The sequence below is a fragment of the Lissotriton helveticus genome, chromosome 8, assembly GCF_964261635.1.
Source record: "Lissotriton helveticus chromosome 8, aLisHel1.1, whole genome shotgun sequence".
NCBI classification, from domain to species: Eukaryota; Metazoa; Chordata; class Amphibia; order Caudata; family Salamandridae; genus Lissotriton; species Lissotriton helveticus.
Genome location: NC_136069.1, coordinates 1,147,799,997 through 1,147,824,612, shown reverse-complemented (window position 1 = coordinate 1,147,824,612; position 24,616 = coordinate 1,147,799,997). Strand labels below are relative to the sequence as shown.

At 43.7% G+C, this 24,616-nt stretch overlaps 1 protein-coding gene across 1 annotated transcript in view; it reads left to right on the top strand.

The window, feature by feature from the left end:
• Positions 1 to 24,616, top strand: part of CREG2 (cellular repressor of E1A stimulated genes 2) — a 68,937-nt gene that overhangs the window by 31,747 nt on the left and 12,574 nt on the right. Inside the window, exon 3 of the mRNA XM_078658036.1 lies at positions 236 to 349. Within this exon, the coding sequence (XP_078514162.1) occupies positions 236 to 349 (114 nt within the window). The remainder of the gene's footprint in view (positions 1 to 235; positions 350 to 24,616) is intronic.

Genomic DNA, 24,616 nt, shown 5'->3' with positions numbered 1-24,616 from the left:
GTCATGCTGCACAGCATCTGGGATAATGTACAACATGGCCTAAACATTGGCAAAGCCAATAGGTCTCAATGGTGTGTCCTATTGGCTTTGTCAATGCTTGTTTTTATTTCTCTTCATTTAACCGTGAACTTGTATTTAGCACACACACTACATAGTACCACTGTGCACTGCAGCATAGAATTACTATACAAGCTATAATAATCGAGATTAATTGGCATTGCCCATTTCCACACAGGAAGTACAGCATTGATCCTGATGACCCACGGTGTGCCAGGCTAACCCTCACCGGCCAGGTGATAATGGTGCCTCCAGAAGAGATGGACTTCGCCAAGAAAGCAATGTTTTCCAGGTCAGTCATGAACCATTGAATACCACTGGATAGACCCTACCTCGCTTGATTTCCTGTCACAGAGGGATATGAGGTGGGGGCTGGCAGATCAGGAAGGCTTTTGAAAGATGTGAGAGAGAGAACTTAGAAAAAGAAACCAAATTACACCAAACACACTGCAGCAGATAAAGAATGAGAACACAAAGGGAATATAGACACAAGGAAACACAAGAACTGGGGGACAAGGGCCCTAATGGAATACTATTTAGAACCCAGAATAGATGGAAGTACCGTAGATCAGGTTTCTCTGCTAATGCACTAGATACAGCCTCAGCTAAAGAACAACTACAGTGTTGTGAGAATGAGTGGGTCTGAGTTACAGTAAGATTTAGTGCAAATGAGTGTTAGTGAGAGTGAATTAGATTGAATGAGTGATAACGAGTGTGAGGAAGAAAGAGTGAATGCATGAATGCATGTGAGTGACTGAGAATGAAAGAATGAATGAGTGTGCAAAAGTGAGACCTTTTGACCTTCATTAGTAGTGACTGAACTCTTTTGTCATACTACTAAACTGTTTGCAATAGGTTTTGGTTTTCCTTAAAAATGAATTAATGTTCTACATATTTAATTGAAAACATTTGTTAAATACGAAAAGGGATCACCATTCATTGTTTATTTCAATTGCTCTTTTGACAAAAGGTTTTTAGTGTATGTTTGTACAGTTGTATGAATGAAGAATGAATGCTGTAGAGAGGATGTGTGTAAATTGTAAATTGTAAATATGTAATAAGATTCTGTTTTGTTATGTCTAACGTTTGAACTGCTTATACATGCACAATTAATTTGTGAAATAATTTTCAAATAGAAAGTTCAACTAAAGAAAATATTAAAAATTTGGACTTGTGACGTAATATGGACCGTTATGTTTTGTTCATAAGGTGACCATAATATTACCTGGTAAAGGGTATCCAGTACTGGCCTTTGTTTTGTTTTTTGGTACTTTTGGCTTAGCCTTGCTGGAAACAGCCAGAACCCTGTGTTGTTTTTTCCAAAAGTGAGGCTGAGCATGAGTGGGAATGAGGAGAAAGAGAATACCAGGAAGTGTAAGAGAGTGGGAATGAATGAGTGTGTGAGTGAGTGATTGAGTGTGAGTAAATGAGCATGTGTGTGTATCAGCTATTCTTGCAAGTCTCCTGCTACCCCTGGTGTACTGGTGGTGGTTTGTGACTGGCATAGACACACATGGTAAAAATACTGGCACTGGCATACTGAAACCTAGAGGTAATTCTTGGAATATGGAACATCCTTTGCAAAATGCTGGTGCCGGCATACAAGAGGTAATTTATTGCATGTGGAACACCAGTGGCAGAATGCTGGCACTGCCATACTAGAGGCACTTTTTGGCAGGAGTGAGGACAACCATGGCATATAGGGGCCAGCCAACCAAAACAAAATGGTGGTCCTGGCATTCTAGAGTCATTTGTGACATATGGGTCACCCTAGGAATCTGAATGGCATATATTGCAAAATTCTGGCTCTGACATATTGTATGTAATTCTTGTCAGAAGGGGGCACCCCTTGCATATGGGGGTCTTGCTGGCATAATGAAGATAATTAGTGACATATGGGGGTGGCACCCATTGCACATTTTGAAAAGCTGAGGTAAATTCCTGGAGAGTGTCGGGGTGCATTGCCTTGACTCACCATAAAAGTACTTGATTATTTAATGGGTGCCCTTTCAAAGCCTTTTTCTTTTCAATAAATATATGTCAACATTGTGTTTTAAAATGCACAATTTGGTGCCAAAGTCATTTTAAGCAAACACGAGGAGATAATGGACGGAGCGCTGACACTTACCCCCAGTCACAGATCTGGGTTGAATCCATCATCATCATTCTTTAGCTCTCTTCGCCACCCCAGTTCAGTCCCAGCCATTTGCAAATCAGTCTTGACCCTGTTCCTCATGGGAACAGTCCAGCCCGAACTGCCAAGCCAGGTCTTCCCTGGACCAGAAGCCAGCATCCTGAGACCGGTTTCAGGGTAACACCCTTCATCAGCCAGGCTAGCTTGAATTGTATTGTATTGTATTGTGGTATATTTGTATAGCGCAAGCCTGTCACCACCAAGGGCATCCTGGCGCTTTGAACCTTGATCCAGCGAATTCAGCAGCTAGCCTGTCCTAGGGAAGAGGTAAGTTTTCAATGCCTTTCTGAAGGCTGAGAGATCTTCGAAACTCCTTAAGGATATTGGCAAGGAGTTCCAGAGTTTGGCCGCCGCTACTCTGAACGAACGACCACCCATCCTCACTCTCTGGAACCGCGGGACTACTAGTAGCCTAGATGAAGAGGACCGAAGAGCTCGAGATGGAAGATACCAGGCAAACATTCTTTGCAGAGGGATCGGGCCCAAGCCGTGGATAGCTCTAAACACAATACATGCTGCTTTATAACGGACACGTAGATGGACCGGAAGCCAATGGAGTACCTGTAACGCGGCCGTAGAGGAGCTGTAGTAGGGGCGGGATAAGGCAAGTTTGGCAGCAAGGTTTTGTACCCTTTGGAGCTTGCCCAGAAGTGTTACCGGGGCTTCCAGAAGTAGTGCGTTGCAGTAGTCGAGTCGACTCAAGATGGTGCTCCGCACTACTTCAGGTCTAGCTTGCTCAGGGAGGAGGGGTAAAACCTTGCGCAGCATGCGGATAAGCATCATGCACGTTGACGTAGTCTTGTTTACGTGCAGATCTAACTGCAAGTTGGGCCCAAAAATGACACCCAAATTACGCGCCGATGGTGCGGCTGACACTGTATCTGAAAAAGACTGGGGCCAGAAGTCGTTTGGGAGATCTCTGGGAACTCGATCGTTAGAGCAGTACAGGACCTCTGTCTTGGTTCCATTGAACTGTAACGAGTTCAAGCGCAGCCCTTCCGCTGTAGCCTGCATGCACCGATGGAAGGTCTCCCGCGGGACTGCATCCTGTCCCTCGAGTGAAAAGACCAGCTGGGTATCATCCGCATAATTAAATGCGGAAATCCCAAAAGATTTAATGAGCTGGACTAAGGGGCGGAGGTAAATATTAAAGAGTATCGGGCTGATGGCTGAGCCCTGAGGTACTCCTTGTCCTACCCTCCGCTCCTCTGAACTAAAGGGAGGGAGCGAGACCCGTTGAATCCAGTGGCAAAGCGAGCAAGGGACACGCGTCTGGGCATACCCTGCCAACATTTTGTCATTTTAAGGCGTGGGCAAAAACGAGCAATTGCCCAGAGCCTCAGCATTCCAAGTGGCCCTCTATAAAGTAAATGGGAAAGTGGAAATTTCTACCATAAAAATGTTGCTCATAAAATCCAGCTTCTTTTTCTAATTTGACGGCTGAGCATGTTTAACAGAAACTTAGGGCCAGATTTGCGAACAATTTGAGCCAGGGCAAAGTCCTAAAAGGTGGGTCAAACTCTTGCAAAGGTATTTACTTTTCAGCACAAAAAGTATTTTGTGCTGGAAATGTGCCATTTATCAGTTGTTTGAATAGGACTTTGCATGGCTTTGCACCACTGTGCATTAAGGGTATGTTACTTGGATGTATCTAGGGCAGGCTAGCGCAAGCAACCAAAGTTTTCAATGTAAAGCCCAATTTGCTAAAATAGCCAGATGGGCTTTGCTTAAAAGAACAGCCTGCTTGAAGCAGGTGCTAACATGAAGAAATGTTTTAATGTCTCCAAATATTACACACATTGCCTATGTACTGCACTGTACAGCACACATACAATGTGTGGAATTAAAAAAAACAGTCTAGGCATAGGTTTTTGCACTAAAAGAGTATGCCTCGAGCACAGTCTCCTATTCTAGACCACACACCCCCACCTACCCACCCACACACTTTGGTAGTTACGCTAACAAATAATACATCTGTATGTGCATTCCTGACCAGCCCTGCCTTAACGCTCACACTCCAAGACAGTTGGGGGTAATTAAATAAAAAAATATATATTTTAGTGACATTTATCCTTCCTAAATTCATCTAACCTCTTCTACAATATTCCTCTCACTTAACCTCAGTATGCCTCCTTCTCTATGTACCTTTATCCTCTCTCTGTCCCAGCTGTCTCTATGTCAGCTTTGTCTACCAAACTTTTTTCTCAAAGACCCAATATAACTCACTCAACTTCATCTCCATCTACATCTCTCTCAGGACCCAACCCCATTCACTAGCATTCTCTGTACCTATGTCTATTCCTATCTATCACAACTCTCCCTACCTCCTCCCTCTCTCTGTTACCTCACTGCTTCTTTCATCTGTTCTCCCTGTATCTCTCCTCTATTGACTTTACTTTTCACACTAAATCATCCCTAAATTGTCTGTCTCTCTCATTCTGTGATGTATTCCTATAGGTACTGTATCGATTCCCCTATTCCTGACGATGGTTTGGTTAATAATTAACTAGCAGCCATCCAACGGTGCAAGAACCGTTATCTGATTAAGCCACACCACGGCACAGAAGCGCGTTATCTGATTAGGTCATAACGCATGCCATCTAATTAGACAAGCGATATTCCTCCAGCCCCTGATAAGGCATACGGAGTTCTCAAAACAAATCAAACCTACAGCGACCTGGGAAATTCCCATAACCATTGTTTTGATTTCACCGAGAACTTCAGCAAAAGAATGTGCGAACGAGCCCGTTCATATGACATCCTTATTGACGTATATATGTCCATCCTTACGTCAATCTCGGCACCTTTCAGGTATAAATATTACCGACATTGCCTTAAGCAAACACATGCGGTGGTGACGAGATCGGAGCAGCGAGACGTGCTGAGGAGCCCAGCAGAGAGCGAAGCCCACAGACGCTCCCCCGCCTTCCTGACGCGCTGAGAACGAGACGCTGTCTTTCTCCTGCCGAGAAATCCAGCTCCGGCGCTTCCATGCAGCCCTCGCAGGCAGCTGGAATATCAAGACCTGGGATAAGAGATACCAGCCCTCCATCATTCTAGATCTCAGGTACAGAACTGAATAACCCCTTGCAGAGAATTCTCGAATCAGTCCCTTGGCAAAACAAACTTAACTTAAACTGCTACTTATCTACTCCCGCCCACGTATTAGGCTTAGGTCAGGTACATTGGGGTAGGCGTGGTTAGAAGCACCAGTTGAGTACGATTAGTCAAATGTATATATGTATGTATCTATTTTATCCATTTTAAAGTATCATATGGCTCAGAAACCATATCAATGCTTTTACAGTATTATTTTATAATTCTGTCTCTACTGTATGCACTTTACTTAACTACAAGTATTGCAATAATAGCGATTCATTTCTCTTGTATGAGAAAAGAGACTGATCAATAAATAACATCTTTTATTGAACCACGCCCATCTCTTATTTCTCTACAAACTGGTGAAACTAAGAATGCACGTACTGACTGAGTAAAATAAGTTGTCTATTGTTTTCACACGACTCTAGAGATACACTCTTGATTAGGGGAGAGCAAAGTTGTCATGTTCTATGGTTGTCAGAAACTAAATCCCTTCTTGTCTATCCAGGGAGGTTAAAATCCTCCTTGTCTATTCGAGAAAGTTTCTAGTGAACTCTGAGCTAGCTGGCAAACACAAACCTTTAAGTCTAATATCGTCGGTAGAAGACCTAGTTAACCTCTGCCCTAGGTCTATACTATTGAAGATATTATTCCAATGCGCAGAGCCTATTGGGATAATAGGAACTACACTACATGGCGCCCAACCGTTTGGATAGGCGATAAAACTAACGCAAGACATTAGAGTAACTCAGTCGTGCTTTTTCACACAGAACCCCTTTTTTCCCATAATACTCCAAAGACGTCTGGAGTGGGTGAAAGGTCATATCCGCCAAACCTCGCAGGAGGAGACTCCTATGTATGGTTCATGGTTTACTCAACGTTGAAGGATACACTGTTCCAAAATATTGTGCATCTAATCTTTGTTTCCATAGAAACCTGATCTGCAAACAAACAGAATAACCTTCCTGTCAATAAAATGACAGAAAGTGAAGAAGAAAGGGAGACAGTTAGACTAGCAGCTGAACTCCTAGAAGCAGATAATACTCTGCAGCAAAATGACCCGGATATAATACTCATCCCGGTCAACATAAGAAAATCTATAACCCTAAAACTTATAGAAAATGGACTGACACCAAGAGGTGGTACAGTCATATTCGTAATTGAGGCACACGAATATCGGCAAACAGAGGTATTCTATTCATGGATAAACTTTCCAGCAGCAAACGCTGTAACAAAGGACTTCCACTATTACAAAATAGAGGAACCTCCTAGTGAGTACACTCCTTTCGAGGAAGTGGAAATACCACTCAAATTCCAAGAGCACCTGCTCTTGTTTAATGGCGCCCTAAAACATAATAATCACATCACCAGGCTCGGTCCACTAGGTAGACCAGGAGCAACGTGGCCGGTCCTAGCCGGATACACACCACATCCAGACATTGAAGAAATGCCTGCACCAGAACTTTTAGCACAGCTAAAACAATTAATAAAAATACATAGACAATTAGTCCAATATGTAATGCGGACTTCAACTATCCAACCAGCAATTAAAATTCCACAGTTGACCAGTCATCAGGGGAACACAAATAAAATTACACCACAGAACATACAGTCCTGTCTAGGTAAGGTACCCGCAAAACGGGAACAAATTCCTTTCTGGCTAGCACAAAAAATAACTCAAATAGAGGCAGTGTTTCCAGATACCACCCCTGTTGAGAAACATAGGATTCTGACTATCTGTCTTCCAATGGGAATCGCACCACATGTGGAGGACTGTGACACTTGGGGAACAGTCTTTGCTTCCATTTACTCAAAAACACATGGTGTACCATCCATGTCAGTAATACCAGATGTGCTAAAACAGATTCAAGATGAATACGGTCCAGAACCCGCTTTAACTCTCGGTATGAAATTACTGAAAGACTTCAAGCAGGTCTCTGCAATATTATTAGCCAACATAAAGGGAGAAGCAGCAAATGTGGCGATTCGCCAGAGGTTAAAAGAGACAAATATGGCAAACGGGGGGAGGAGCCTAGCTCGCGACCGAGATGGCCGCGTTTTAACTCGGCTCCGTTCTACCGCCTGTTTTCTTCGTTTATCCTGTATTACTCCTGCCCCGGGAAGCCCTCCTTGCTGTGTTTTGGTATTGAAGTCACTTGGTGGACACTTACCCGTTGTTCCGGTGATCCTGGGTGCTGTCGATCCTGTGCAGCGATCCCGCTCGGAGCCTCCGGGGCGGACTGGCCTGGACCTCCTTGCGACGCCGGGACGTGACGGAACACGATGGTCGGCCCTTGCTGGCGCTGTGGATCTGGATGCGGAGGCTGATGTGCGAATAATCCGGCTGTGCCTGTTGGCGGACCCGACTGGCCTGGGCCCTGGGGTGCGGACGCTGCCCCTCGCGGGAGAGCCTACTCATTTCTCCGGCTTGGTCCCCCCCTTTGTTCCCCGGCCCGGCCATTTTGAATTTCCGCCCGGGCTCGGAGAACGGAGCCGGCGGCACGAGGGGGCCGACGAAAATCCTTCTTCTGTTGGGTCTCCTTCCTGCCTTGGGGCGCCCTGCCGCAGTTCGGCTGACTTCCTTTTGCTTTGGTGTTGCCCCGCCGGGGCCCCCGACGACCGAGGACTTGTTGGGCTCCTAAGATGGCGGCCGACCCTGGGAGTCTCTGCCGGGCCTGGGCGAGCACTGGGGGCCCGCCACATGGCCCGGATGTCGGATCTTGTAAAGAGTTTCCTGCACTTCAAGTTGTCCTGGATGCACTGAAATCCTGGCGGACTGCCGTGGCTGCACCTGTCTCCGTTGTGGAGGCGAACCCTCATTTTGAACTGGACGGGCCCCCGTCATCGGATTTGGCCTCCTCGTTGCAGGTTACGGCTGGTGTGCTCCTGGACTCTGTGCCCCCGGCGGAGACCGCATCCTTGGGTCGGAGAGTTTCCGACGCCCCTCGTCGTCCTCCTTTGTTGCCTCGGCCACTGGTCTGCGGTCCGCTTGCATCCTGGCCTGACCTCGATGATCCTTCCTGTTTCTCATCGCGTTGGCTCCTTGGCCGAGACGCATGTGCCGACCCGGCTGGGCTTGCCTCGTTGGAACTGTCCTTGGAACTGTGCCTGCGATGCGAACGTTGTACCATGACTTTCCTGGATCTTCAGTATTTTCTTTCACGTTTCTTCTCAGGGCTGCCGCGGGATTTTCTCCTCTGCCCTGTGACCCTCGCCGTTTGTTCTTTGTTTGTTCGGATGGTTATAACTTTGGACAAAAGTGGACAGGGCTGAAATGACTTTCTATATGCGGTAGTCTCGTTTTTTGATCTGTGACTGACATGTGCTGTTGTGCTGTTGTGTAACTTCATGGGACTCCTGAAACTTATCCTAATATCGTTAACTTCCCGTGGGCTCTACCTCTCCCTTATTACGGGTGGCGGGATGGATGCAGACAATACTGTTTTTTCGCCCTCTCCCGTGTGTGCTGATCTTTCCCTCCCCTACCCCTTCCCTTTTGTCTTTGTTTCTACCCTGTTCCTCTTCTTCTATATTTCGGGTTCTATTTAGGGCGACAGGCACGCTGCTGGGGGGTAGGCCGTAGCCTTCTGCAGGGGTGCAGGGTGGGCTTGTGGGGTGGGTGGGGGGGTCTGTTGTTGTTTTTGGAGGGGTCTTTTTCCTCCCCTTTTTCTCCCGTTTTGGTTCTATGGCCCTTGTGTATCCCCTTTTTCGGGGCTCTGTCTCGTTGTTTGTCCCCCAGGTGTCTTTCTGGTGTACTTTTTCGGTATTACGATGTTTGTGATTTGCTATGTGTGTCTTCTTATTTTTGTTGTCTATTTTGTACCGGATTTTTGTTTTTCCTGGTTTGTCGCCTGGGGGCGAGTGTTTGGGTGAGAGTCCCTTCCTTTTCCTTTTTCCTCTTTCCCTTCCCCCTCCCCCTTTTGTGGGTTTTTTTTTTTCTCTATTGGGGGTGCGTTTCGTATTGTTTTTGTATTTGGGTCCTTTCTGTGCTGATTGGTGGGACGGGTGGTGGCGGCGGTGGGCGGGCATTGGACAGTGTGCGCAGTGGCCTTTCCTCATGTCCGTTGTTTTGACCGGTGCTTCTTGGTATACCTATTTCGTATTTGTTTCTCCTGTGTTTTTTGAGATCGCTATATTGCTGCCCGCCGCGACCCCGCCCCTCTGATTTGTTTCGTGGCCCGCCATGCTCCTGACCTCCCTAACCCGTCCTTTTTAAAAAAGAAAACTACCTTTCTATTTGTTTGCTCCTGAGACTGCTCTACGATGCTTGTTATTTCCCCTGTTTCGTAGCCTTTGTATACTGTGATACTTTCTGCATTGCTCCTGATACTTTTGCTGTGTGGTGGCCAGCCCGGTGGGTTGTAGGCCCGTATTTGTGAGCTCTCTCTGTACAATAAAGGTTTTCAAAAAAAAAAAAAAAAAAAGAGACAAATATAGCAGACCAACCATCTGAAATTGCCAGAATCATAGAAAAATCCTATGAAGAACTAGGAAGAGATAGTTTGGGTGGAATACCAGTGAAACCCCAACTAGTTGAAAGTCCTGAAAAGGTATTTATAAAAAATAATTTAAACACTCAAAAAAAGAGCTGGGATGGAAATAAACAATCCAATCCTAAAGAAAAAAGATTCCAGTCCAGAGGAAGGTCTCCTCGGCGGAGAGAAAGATCTCGTGACCAAGGACGCAAGTCTCCCCAAAGGGAGCCCTCTGTGAAAAAATACAACCTTAGAAATAGGGATAATATAAAGAAACCTGATAGATATCAAGATATTGATACACGTCCCTCTCAATCTTTTCAGACTTCCTCGCAGAAATCGGAAAGAAGAGGACGATCAGAACAAAGGGAAGAGCACGTCAAGTCCAAAGACAGAGAACCTGCTCATCTGAATAAATAATTACAATTTCCAAAAAAGAAGGTAGCCAGTATTAAAGTAATCAACAATGCCGAGAATACTGAGGACACAGCTGAAAAACGGAGAATGGGCTCAGACAATGCTAGACAGCGCAGCGGAAGTGAGCATAGCTCGCAAAGTCCTTATGAATCATCTGGAGACAGTGGACACGAATGAATACATTCAGGTGGAAACTGCAGATACCAGAGTTAGCAAACCTCATAAAATATATGAAATAACATTGCGTATAGAAGGGGATAAGACTAGAAAAATAAGGGGACTATTTTGGGATAATCTGTCCAAGGGCTATGACATCCTTCTAGCTGAACGAGACTGGCCTCCAGAGTTTGTCAGGGAGTGCCCACATGGCGAAGAAATAATTATGCCTGCCTTCTCAAACCATATTCCAATTCATAGAAAATATACACTTGCAAGAAAGTGGGCAGTAGCTCAAGCCCCTGCCTTATATAAAAATCATGTGGGATAGGATGAGGACTCTCCTCCTCACAAAATCCAGTTAAAATCACAACCTACTGCACAGAGGCAGTACCCGATTAAGCAAGAAGCTAAAAAACAGGTAAAAAAGATCCTAGATCAACTTGAATACCAGGGGGTGATTGAAACTTGCACCTCACAAATGAATAATCCTTTGTTTCCTGTCTCCAAGCCAGACAATTCATATCGTCTTGTTTTGGACTACAGACACCTTAACTCATGTTGCAAAACATTTACAGTACAAAACTCGCATAGTGCTGCACTAATGAATAACATAATGCGCAAAAAATACAAAACCACATTAGACATTTCTAATGGATTCTTTTGTCAAAATATAGCACCAGAGAGCAGATATTTGACGGCGTTCTCAATAAATGGCACGCAAAAGAATTTCTGTCGTTTGCCCCAGGGGTTCAAGAACAGCCCAGGATTATTCTCAGCGAGAGTAACAGAATTACTACAAACATATGATGACGAGGCATTATCTTATGTCGACGACATCAATCTAACAGATGATGACTTGGATACTCACTTGAAGAGAGTGAACACCATAATACTTGGGTTCGCAGCAGAGGGTTACAAATTCAACTTTAAAAAGTCAAGAATTGCCCATCTAACAGTCCTGTTTTTAGGATATGAACTATCAAGTGAAGGCAAAAGCCTGGCTGACAATTTCCTAGAGAAATGTGCTGTAATCCAAGCACCTAGAACACTGAAAAACTTACAATCAATTCTAGGCTTCCTAAACTTCGGAAGAACTTACATTATAAATTATGCAGAGAGAACTAAACCTCTCTATGATCTAATAAAACCAGATTTTAAAAGAATCAATTGGACTCAAAAACACACAGAAATTTTGAGATCATTACAAACAGATATGTTAGTTAAAACAAAACTACAAACACGTGACAACACACGCAACCTTGTGATTCGAGTCATCCCAGGAAGATGCAGATTCACATACCTGACCTCTAATGAGGGAGAGAAGGTACCAATAGCATACAAATCACATTTGTACACAAAAGCTGAAATGAAATTTAGCCCAACGGAAAAAATTCTGACCGCGGTACAGACTGCTGTAGCAAAGGAGCGGGCCCTAGCACAGGGTAAACGAATAATAATCGTGACACCTATACCAGCCCTAGAGGCGGTAACAAAGGCAAGCATTCCGAATGCTAAAGCACTCCATCCAAGGTGGATACAGTGGGCTAACTCTCTTGCTGCAACAGACGTGGTATACGAATTTGATCCAAATTTAAAAACACAAGAATTTCTCCAATATGAATTCGAATGTCCTCCGCCGACCGAAATTCTGCCTCTAGAACACTACGGCTGTATAATATATACAGACGGATCCGCACAACCCGCAGTGGGGGGTAAGCAAGCCTACAGTGCTGCGTGCGCGATTGTTAAAGGTCGCTGGCACGAAGGAAAATTTGAACCTGTGGTCACTAAAACGCAATCTCTAGGAGACTGTACAGCTCAAAGAGCAGAACTACTGGCATTCAAGATGGCGCTTGAAAATACCGATCGAGAATTCCCCACACTTATTGTGTGCGATTCGTATTACTGCGTCCAATCTTACAATGAATACTTGCAGATCTGGGTTCAGAATGGTTTTAAAGATGCAAAAGGTAGCACAATCAAACATAAAATGCTTTGGGAACAAATAGTTCTTTTGCAAAAGGAACTACAAAAGACTCACGTGATACATACACTGAGTCATCAACGTGATGGCGTTCACGTTGCAGGGAATTCTTTGGCTGACGAAGCAGCGAAGGCAGCAGTGCAAACGGCTTCCGTAGCTGCTATCACCCGGTCAAAAACAAGAATAGACAGCGAAATATTACAGGCTGTCAGCGCTACAGAAAAAGATGCGATAGAAACACTCCCGAAAGGCTTTCCAGTAAAGTACTCATACATAACTGATGCAAATAATGTTCCGTTTGCTCGAATCCCTGGAGTGGGGGATAGGGCAATTCCAAACATGGAACATAGGTTAGGACTCATTATAGCGGCACACGAAGGACTCGCTTCTGTACATGCTGGCGTTTCAGCCACAGTATCATTATTAAAACAGAGATATTGGTGGCCACAAATGAGAAGACAAACAAGGAACTATGTTCTAGAATGTGAAACATGTCAACGAATGAAAGTATCAACAGTGAAACGACCAGCACAGACGCCCCTTCTAATCTCAGATAAACCATTAGCCTGTGTTTACCTGGACCACTGTGGTCCCTTACAAAGGGATGGTAACTATAAATATATCTTGGTCGCAGTGGATTCATGCACGAGATTCATATGGATGTGGCCCCAGCGATCGGCTGACGCCCGAACTGTTATAAAAGATTTGCGAGTCTTTATCGGCACATACGCAATTGGCATGCTACATTCTGACCAGGGTCCTGCTTTTAGCTCCCGGGCTTATAAGGAGGCCATGACCAGCATGGGCATTGCATTGCGGTACTCTTGTCCATTTCATCCCGAGGGAAACGGAATCGTAGAAAGAAAAAAACGTGACATAAAGCAATCTATAACAGCAAAGGTATTAGGTTCGGGAGCTGGGTGGGTCAAACATTTAATAAGTGTCCAACGTAGTCTAAATAACCTGCCAAGGAATTCTCTGAAAGGGTTCAGTCCGTACGAACTATTGTTCGGGACTAGAATGATGATTAGGGCTCCCGGTTTTATGGTATTTATTTTTTGGCCATTTCCGTCTGTATTTATCCATATTTATTTTTTGGGCATTTTTTCTGTATTTATCCACATTTATTTTTGCCACGCGCAAAAGACGCCGCTACAGCTAGTATTTTTCCGCATTTATTTAAATTGACAAAGCACACCTGCGCCTGGTTGTTATTGGTCAACACAATACATTCATCTGAAAACTTTGCCATTGTAGTACAAGCACATGTGCATTTTAAGAGACTTTGCAGACACTGAGGGTCTTTCTGGTTTGTTAATGAAATGAAGACCACTCAAAACCCGTTCAATATTTGCTGATGACACTGGAATGGCCAAGAGATTCAAAGAAAGATTACACAGTGTTGGCCATTCTTGCTTCTGAGAACGCCAGTATGTCATTGCACTGATGTCTTTTTGTGGGATAGGGTGCGTTACATATTTCTTGAATTGAAACAAAAATTAAAATACAACTTTCTAGTTCCAAGATGTAATTGGCTTCTAATACAATTTACTCCATAGTAGTTCTCGAGAGGTACACATAATGTAAATAGGTCAGTGGGTTACTGCTTTTGTCAGACAGACCCTATTGTTGGATGTATGACGTTACAACGCATACTTTTACAACGCCTACCTTTACAACGTGGTTTTTACATCGCATACCATTACAACGCATAGTGTTTTTAGGCGCTGGATAGTGATTTATTTAATTTACTATTCCAACTCCAGTCCCCGTGGATACTAGGGAAGGTGTTGGATAGTATATTAAATACATTCCCTATCCTAGAGCGCCCCCCTGCGCTATGCGTTGTAATGGTTTGCGTTGTAAAAGTTGCGTCGTAATGGTAGTGCGTTGTAAAAGTTTCGTTGTAAAGGATGTTTCCCCTATTGTTACTTGCAGTTAATAAGTAAAAATATTAACATAGAACAGTGAGCTATTAACTGTCATGTAAGAGCTGCATGCAAATTGCAAGGTATAAGTTTGAGCGTTATGGTTTTTTCTCCCAGTCTTTGATTATCCTAATGTGGTAAAAAAGGGTTCATTTGGGTGGAAATCAATTCTGATTATTAAAGAGACTCCCCAACCATGGTAGTACGTTTTAAATTCTGAGTTTGTTTCTCCAGACCAATCCCTATTAAACTATGCTGCCTACTAATATGGTTGTCATGTGACTCCTACACCTTGTAGTCCTTTGTTGCAAACTAGGATATTTTGCCTTTCATGTTTGAAAAACTCTTGTGGAAAAAGGGAGGAGAATTGCTTTGGTTGTGAAAAAAAAAGGGAGGAGAATTGCTGATGACAGAAACTCCATGGCTGGGAGACAAATGTCAATAACTCATATTAGCCTGAAAAATATTTCATTCTGGGTGCTTTGTCTTTTTTTACTCTGTGGTGCAGGTAATACTGGCTTCCCCAACTCACTGTTTGTCTGCCCGAATCTAAGCATAAAGCGTTTTGTGGGTTATTCTGTTCGATTTCACTCAAAAGACAGGGGAGACGCAGAGTGATTGTCAGATTATGAGAACTCGCTGATTAATGCACTTTTTGAGGAACTTACAGATCAAAGGCCTAATATGCTAACCCTATGCCCGTGCCCACAGAAGCACCCACAATATCTCATAGGGGAACCTCAACAGGAACTGAAATATTTTGCAAGCAGGCAGCCTAAGTAACATAACGTCTATTTGTGAAGTGGGCCAACCCAGATATAAACCTGTAACCACGAGAACAACATGCCCCTACAGTGGACACATTAGTCCACCAAGCCACCAGACCTAACAAGTACGATTGAAAAAGCACCCCTCCTACTCAAGTTTAGAGGCACATTCCAAGCACTATTAAAGTGTGTGAAAAATAGGGCAGCTTGAGGGCCCAGAATGAGTTAATGATGGTAGGAAGTTAGAGAGACAGTAGCTGTAAGGTTTCAGTGTGGTGCTCTGATAGAATTTCGCCTCTCTCCGTACACTCAGGTTTAGTTCTTCTTTTTCTCAGCTCCAGCCCCCACCCCCCGTTCTCTTTTCTAGTGCTGTTCTTGTCCACTATGCTCCATTCTTGTGCTACCTCCTTGCTGTGTCCCTCTTGCTCTCTCTCCGTTTTGCAGCCTCTCTTGTTATCTCTGTTAACTTCCTCCCTGTAATCTCTACTGATTTTCAACTTAGTACTCGCACTACAGTCAAGTATAAAATACAGCTTTAGCATAGGCTTGGAGAACAATCGAGGGAAGGGACGTCACGTAATGCTTAATTTTGTTTAATGTCAGTTTGACTAGAAATGTATAAATGTAGTTGTGCATTTATCTGAACTACCGAATCGAAGAACACAAATCATTCTCATCCCTGGCTGCAGCATGAGGACGTTTAAACCTTCAAAAGCAGGTCTCTCTGAGGGGGAAACAAAACATAAAGGTGAATATTATAGGCTGCAATTCTCAGGCACATTTACTTAAATACTGGCTTTATTCTCTTCCCAAACCAACTTTATGCCCGATGGTCACCTAGCCACTCCTAGCGGATTTTAGTGAAGCTCGCAGAGTACAAGGAATGGATGGCCTTCACAGTGTGCACAATAAAACTAAAGAAAAGCATGCACACGAAAATATGCGTCAGCTCTATAAATGTAATCGGATTAAAGGCAATGGTTTTGGAAGTGATGTCAAACTATCCATTGCACGCTGCTCCCCGCTAACTCCCAGTTATTAAACAGAGGTGTCGTGTTGTGCAAACTGATGCACCCCAGCTGGGCCGGCCTTCAGCATGGACGAGCTGGGCCCAGGCCCCGGGCGCCATTATTCTGATTGGCGCATGGTGATGTGTGGATTAAGGCCACGCTAACAGCGGCACTTCCGTCGTCTTGCTCTAGCCTTGTCAGTGTCACTAAGAGCTCGTTTCTGTCTCCTTTGCCAGTAAGTGGTTTTAATCCTACACTATCATAGTGTGGACAATGTTTTTAACACTGCATTAACCCCTTGCCCTCCCTCACCGTCTCACCCCTGCTGACACACATTAGCAAAACCATCCTCAGCATAAGGCAGCTAATGAGCTAATCAATTGGTGCTCTGGGTGCGCTAAGGGAGGTCTGGGGATGTTTGTATTCAGGGTGCAGTCCCTGCTCAGCCAAGGAGTGACCTGTGACCGCCAAAGGGACCCCCTGCTGCCTCTAATGTTGGTGCTATCTTAAAGGCCGGCTCTGAGCCCCTAAGCAGAAGCCCCCATCCCGCCCCCCACCCCCCAGTTCGGTAACCCTCGGGCTAACTAGGCAGCAATCAATCAATCATGGCATGGCGTGACGGCGCTGCCTTTCCCTCCACCACGAAACAGTTTCTATTTAAGTTTGTACATGTAATCAAAAATCGAAGCATTGTACTGTAAAGGCAACACCCTCTCCCCCCTCCCCCACCCACATGACGGCGGAGGATACGATCCCCTGCTGCTGCCTTACCTTGCCAGTAGAAACTGCGGCAGGCTGGCACAGAGCTAACTAACATAAGTGGCGGAGCCCTGGAGATGCTGAACGAAAGAGGAGGGCCGGTGCAGGAACAGAAGCTGATGGTGGCAACAGGAAGGCGTCTTAAAGGCTGGTGGTATGTAGTGCAGGGAAAGAAGAAATACAGTCAGGTGAGCCCCCCAAATAAAGGCAAAAAGTTATGAGGGAGAGGCCTGAGATGTTGGCACGCCCACACACTGAGGCTTGGATCAGACGAGGATTGCCTCAGGGGATCGGCCGTCCTTGAAAGACCCTCAGCCAATATGTCCACATGAGGGCGCTAAAAGACCCTGATTGGAAGGGATTTAAATGAATTTCAGCGTGCAAAGGAAACTGCAGGCAGCGCTGCAACATTTGCTAGTGTTTTGCCGTTTCTATATATAAATACAGACAAAGGAAATATAGATTTCCGTCTGTATTTATATGTAAATATCCGTAAAAACGGAAAACCGGGAGCCCTAATGATGATCCAAGATCTTGATAGTCAGACTTCAGTGGTTAAAGACAAAAGCTTTAATATCAAAGATCGTTTGGCTATTTTACAGGACTTAAATGAAACAAGAAAAGACCTGAGCAACATAAAGCTGAAACAACAGCCAACAACCACTGAAGAGAAACCACCTGTCCCAGCAAGGCCTGTCTGGATTCCAAAAGTCGGGGATCTAGTCAGAGAAAAGATCGCGGTAAAGAAGGAATTTGGGCCTTCTTACAGAAAAGCAGTTCCTGTCTTGTCTATCAACGGGACAAGATCAGTAGTACTACCGCCCCTTGCTGGTAAAAAGGAGAACCGAGTTGTATCCATCGACCTGGTTAAACCACAATCATGTGGCCGATAACAAACAGTAGGCCAAGTGGACTCCCAAGAAGTAGCAGAACACCAATGTTTGCTACGAATACAGAGGCTCAAACTGGAAGACTGATCACCTTTGGAAAATCTACAGTGAATCAACAAGGACTATGCAACAAAGCAATGGAACTTGAACCTCTTAAAACCCAAATTAAAACTTTTCATCAAGAAACAACAACCTATGATGATGTAACTGCAGTCTTTGCTAATGAAACAAAGCAAAATCCAAAAGCAATTGGAACAATTGACAGAACAGCATCCGGCTACTTCATCAACTTCGATGATTCATCTGAAGACCTGAGTGAAGCAAAGAAACAGCCATCAGCAAAAACTTTTAAAGACAAAGCTAAAGAACTTTTTCAACAGCTGAAAGAAACCTATCTGATTTCTCCATGGATTGAATTTTGGGTGGCCTTCGGTGCATTTATCCTCATTCTTTGGCTCATCTTAGTACTATGCTTGGGACATTTAATTGAAGGGAAATATGCTAAAATGGACACAGCAAGCCAGAAAATCAACTTGGTCCTTAAACCACACACATCTTCACACATCGAGAAAAGAGAACTTTCTTCAGTGAACTTCACAGCCAATCCTATACCAGGCGGTGTAGCATGGGACAAAACTGATTATGAAATCTATGGTCCGGTTGAAATCCTGAAGTATCCACACCAATTCAAGATCTCATTGAGTGACTTTGTAAAACCGAGCTCATTTGCTGATGATTGGGACTTTGAAAGTATTAATGATATGATGTCTGATCTTGTGATGTCTGCTAAATTCACAGAACATGATTATTTGCAGGGTTTGTCTAATTATGATCAGATGTTCTGCTATAACCACTATGGTAACCATTATCTACATAAATCTGCACAACCTAGAAATGTTTTGAATTATAACCAATGGGAACATTGTGCTACTCCTCCAAAAGATAGATCGAAAACATTTTATGATAAATATTCATACTTTTCAGGGTTTAACATAAGTAATGCAGAAACATTTTATTTCAAATTGTCAAATAAGACAGGTATGAAGACCATGCTTACAAACACAAAATTTATATATTCCGATTCATTCTTTGAACAAATGACTACATTTGGGTTTGATTTCTGGAACAATAATATTGGAGCAAAAACTGTTTGGGGTACAAGAGATTGGCAAGTACAAGGTATAGAATCATTGTTTAGAGCCTGCATGATCCCAGAACAAATTATATTTTTGAACGACACTATTCAACAAACTACCTGTCTTGGCTTAGCCAAAATCAAAGATTTGAACAAACCGTCTATTCCAAAGCCAACAGTGAACAGTAATAGCTCTAAAGATGTTGAGATAGACGTAAACCATATTTTAAACCAAAACAGAACAGATCCTGAATGGAAAAAATGGTTGATCTGGCCCACAGATACAAATAACTGTCAAGACAGATTCCTGAACAAAATACAGGGGTTCACATTGACTAGGCCAGACCCTAGATATTCCCAAAGACAACATCCAGGGATAGTAACCACTTATAGCGTGGGCAAGCTCTGCCTTCAATGGCTACAAACGTCCACACTGGCTGAAATTAAGCAACACCTAACTTTACTTACAGAAGGTGCTGGCTTGCGTGATTTCATATTGGGACCACGCAAACAGCGTCAAAAACGTTTCATAGCGGCCTCTATATATGCAGCTTATAACGAAGTTTGGAAAGTAACTCAAATTGAGACAGCAGAAAAAATACGGGAAATTGACCGTATTAATTTGGAAAAATCACTTTCTGTGGTGGACAATGGGTTAATGACTCTGTCCTCCAGAATATATTCTCTGGACAGCATTGTGTCTTCAGCAATCAATATAATATCGCAAGACTTACTGATGTTACAACACGGTCAGTCCCAATTGTGTTCTATTGTACAGCTTGGCTGGACGTTACAAAATCTGCGTTCTGGCTATGTGCCCTGGCGTTTAATCAACACAACGTCATTATTTAATATCTTTAACCTCACTGATAAACAAATCAGTTTGGCACAGAAGGGTGCTGACTATACAATTCTGAGCATTGAAAAACTTGAGAGATTACCATTGACAATGTCAGAACGACCTGTCATTGAATGGATAATACATGGGATAATAAATATTCCGATAACTACTTTCCAGTTTCAATTCTGCCAAAAATATATACAGGCAGGCCAGTATGAAAGGTTGGGTAAAGGATACATTAAGTCAATATGGAACTTGCCCTATACACACGAATGTGTAAGTAATAAAGGCCAGAAAGTGTTTCTCAGTGGCGATAATTGTGCAAGATCACTAAGTGGTACACTTCTGTATCAGGGTATTAGTTTGCACGGAGCCTGTGAAGGGACTTCAAATAACCTTTCATGTTACCAGCTAGGCACACCTGCAACACGAATAGAACCATTCTTTAGGAGACTCTCGAACGGGAGTTACATTCTAATAGTAGATCGCAGATGTTGTAGTTTGCTGCCCGGAAAACCTTATCTCATAACTGTGACTAGGAAGGTCATGTGCTGTGAACATGTATTGTTCCCCAGCGATTCTCCAGACAGGGAGGCAAGGTTATGGCCCGATTTGAAAGTTGCTTCTATTCGAATAGATACTTTAAGCAGAATGAAGACTGTGCTCCTACAGACGCCGACAAGGCTCACGTCATCAAAAGAAACGTATGATCTCCAAGTTGCAAGGACAACAGAAGAGATTCATTCATTATTATCAACTAATTCCCCCATGCATTTAGCAGAAATACTGAACGAAATCTTAAATATTTCTGATACCACTGGTATCTCCAGCGTATTTAAAGCAGTGTTTTCGGGTGCTTTAACTCCATTCAAAGCCATTCTGGGTATTTTTCCAGACTTTGTCCATTCCATTTTTGGCGGACTTCCTCTCCTTTTAGGACTAGTAGCGGGTATTCTATTTTTGATCCTGTTATTTCGCTATGGCAAACCATGTCACAGACAAAACACCTGCGACAAGGGAAGAAATGATCCTAGCCATTGGCTACCGGGACCGGGTAACTAAAATCCTTGGACTATCCTGGCTTAGAGACCTGAACATGACCTGGTTTCTTTCATTCAGACCAATGTGGCAAAGTTGTGTTATGCCTGTATTAAGGTGCTTGCTATGCGGCGAAGAATGCGTGTTGGACACCTGTCTGGCACTACAATCGGATGTGCCAATGGACGCAGATACCTTGTTGGGTCCGGTAACGGCTCATGCATTGTGCTGTCCCCAGCGGCTACCAATCCTGATGACGGCATTCGTGGAGTCTTCACCACTACGATTGAGGGGTAGTGAAGTACAAGATGAAAGCAGCATCAATCAGGTACGACCTTCAGTCAGCTATGCTGATCAAAACATCAATGGAGGCAATCATGTTCAGGCTCATGAATGCATGGTAACAACTTTTTCCGAATTAGTGGAACTTACGCAAGAAGCTGTTGACAGTTTTTTCAACAGTCTAAATGATATGATGTTTTCACCAGAGCAGCAGGAATAACTTTGAGCAAACTAGCACTCGGAGTTCCTCACATCCTGAATTTGGCCTTCAACTTTTTAAAGAAAAGCGATATGAAAAATGTTCTCATCATTTTTTTTTCAGACTGCAAGAACTTTTTCCCCAATTCCAAAATATTTACGATTTTTGGGACACTTATCTTCTGCTTAAAGTAGACATTATTCTTAGAGAACTAAATTTCTATTTTAGGTAGTCACGAGACATTCGCTATCCTCTAGCACTATTATACATAACTTTATGATTGTGATGAAATGGTCTCGCATTCTTTTTTCTGTATTAAGAGCCATTTCATGTGTGGTTTTCGCATTTATTCATGCTGAATTTAAAAATATGCATTATATGTTTAGCATTATTAGACTGCTTGTGCATATAGTACACGTGATAGTACATATGATTGTATTTTGGGGTGGTACGGTATACACAAACGCTACTGGTTTCACTATGCCTAGATTTGTAAATATGGACATAGTCTACGTGGAGTGGGTGTGATGTATTCCTATAGGTACTGTATCGATTCCCCTATTCCTGACCCTGGTTTGGTTAATAATTAACTAGCAGCCATCCAACGGTGCAAGAACCGTTATCTGATTAAGCCACACCACGGCACAGAAGCGCGTTATCTGATTAGGTCATAACGCATGCCATCTAATTAGACAAGCGATATTCCTCCAGCCCCTGATAAGGCATACGGAGTTCTCAAAACAAATCAAACCTACAGCGACCTGGGAAATTCCCATAACCATTGTTTTGATTTCACCGAGAACTTCAGCAAAAGAATGTGCGAACGAGCCCGTTCATATGACATCCTTATTGACGTATATATGTCCATCCTTACGTCAATCTCGGCACCTTTCAGGTATAAATATTACCGACATTGCCTTAAGCAAACACATGCGGTGGTGACGAGATCGGAGCAGCGAGACGTGCTGAGGAGCCCAGCAGAGAGCGAAGCCCACAGACGCTCCCCCGCCTTCCTGACGCGCTGAGAACGAGACGCTGTCTTTCTCCTGCTGAGTAATCCAGCTCCGGCGCTTCCATGCAGCCCTCGCAGGCAGCTGGAATATCAAGACCTGGGATAAGAGATACCAGCCCTCCATCATTCTAGATCTCAGGTACAGAACTGAATAACCCCTTGCAGAGAATTCTCGAATCAGTCCCTTGGCAAAACAAACTTAACTTAAACTGCTACTTATCTACTCCCGCCCACGTATTAGGCTTAGGTCAGGTACATTGGGGTAGGCGTGGTTAGAAGCACCAGTTGAGTACGATTAGTCAAATGTATATATGTATGTATCTATTTTATCCATTTTAAAGTATCATATGGCTCAGAAACCATATCAATGCTTTTACAGTATTATTTTATAATTCTGTCTCTACTGTATGCACTTTACTTAACTACAAGTATTGCAATAATAGCGATTCATTTCTCTTGTATGAGAAAAGAGACTGATCAATAAATAACATCTTTTATTGAACCACGCCCATCTCTTATTTCTCTACAAACTGGTGAAACTAAGAATGCACGTACTGACTGAGTAAAATAAGTTGTCTATTGTTTTCACACGACTCTAGAGATACACTCTTGATTAGGGGAGAGCAAAGTTGTCATGTTCTATGGTTGTCAGAAACTAAATCCCTTCTTGTCTATCCAGGGAGGTTAAAATCCTCCTTGTCTATTCGAGAAAGTTTCTAGTGAACTCTGAGCTAGCTGGCAAAACCAAACCTTTAAGTCTAATATCGTCGGTAGAAGACCTAGTTAACCTCTGCCCTAGGTCTATACTATTGAAGATATTATTCCAATGCGCAGAGCCTATTGGGATAATAGGAACTACACTACAATTCTCTCTACTACCTTCCCTCTCTCTCTACCTCTCTCAGACCTTTCTCTACCCCACCACTCCCCCTCACAACTCTCTCATTTCTCTCTCTACCGCATGTCTCCCTCATAACCTCTCTTCTTTCTACCCCATTGCCTCCCTACCTAAAATCTCAATTTACCGCACATTAGTTCACTACCTCACATTTCTCTCGTTATACCTCTTTTCCTTTTCCTTCCCCTCTCTTAGGGGCAGATTTATGATAACTGGCGCATCCCCAGGGATTCGCCAGTTACTTTGCGCCGCTGCTCCGCCACCCATGGTGCGCCGCATTTACAATGCGGCGCACCATGGGGCAAAAACGGCACAGATGCATGACGCATCTGTGCCGTAAAGGTGGCGCATTGCTGGAGTTGCGTCGCAAGCGCGACGCAGCTCCAGCAAGGCTCGGGGGTGCCCTATCTGACAAATGCTGCGTCAAAACCTACGCCTGCTTCAAGCAGGCGCAGGGTTTTGACGCAGCATTGGCCTGAAAGTGACTGAGTGAAATCTTATGGATTTCACTCAGCCACTTTTGCGAGGCACACCTGCCCCGGAACGCCCACCCTGCGCCGGAACGCCCACAAGTGGCGCAGGGCTTTACAACATGACGCATCTGCCTAGATGCGTCACGTTGTAAATGGGTCGTAGGAATGCGCCACGTTTACGCCGCAGTTGCGTGACGCAAACGTGGCGCATTACCAACATAAATCTGCCCCTTAATGTCTTACTCCTTTAACTCTAATTCATTCTTTACCTCTACCCATTTTTATCATCAATTCCTCTATCTCTGTCTCTTTCTCTCTCACAAAAACATAAATGCTTCTGAACCTCCTTCACTATTTCAGCTTACCCCCTCCACTTCAAATATCTCTGCACCACTTTCCTTATGGGTCTCTCTGCCTCATCATCTCTTCCTCTCACACCTCTTTATCTGTGTAAACCTCGCTCCTTTTTCCCTATTTCACACACATTTCTCAACTTCCACTTTTTGCTCTACACCATAATTCTCTTAAGGTGTGCACACTGAATATCGAACCCAGAACATTGAGACTTGCAAATATCAAGGACAAAATATAGAATCCAAAGTATTGAAAGGTAAATATAGATTTTCTATACCTAACTCCATATATATGTACCTTAGTGATATATATCTTCAAGGTACGTAGATGTGGTTTTAGGATTAATATATCTATGCTTGAGTAATGCACTTACCATTCAGTATTTTGTGTCACAATACCACGATATTCTGTCATGTCGATATACTGTGGCACGATACTCATTAATGCAAGCTCTCTCTCTACCCATCACTATTTTCCAGCCCTACTTGTCGACACCACTTCTCATTGTTCCCTCTTTACTTTGCATTTTGTTTTTCTCAAGTATCTGTACCTCTACCTCTTGCTGCCCTTCCTCTCTCTATTTCACTTCTTTTTCTACTTTACCTCTCCCTTCTCTACCTCACCACTTGAAGTATTGCTCTCCTC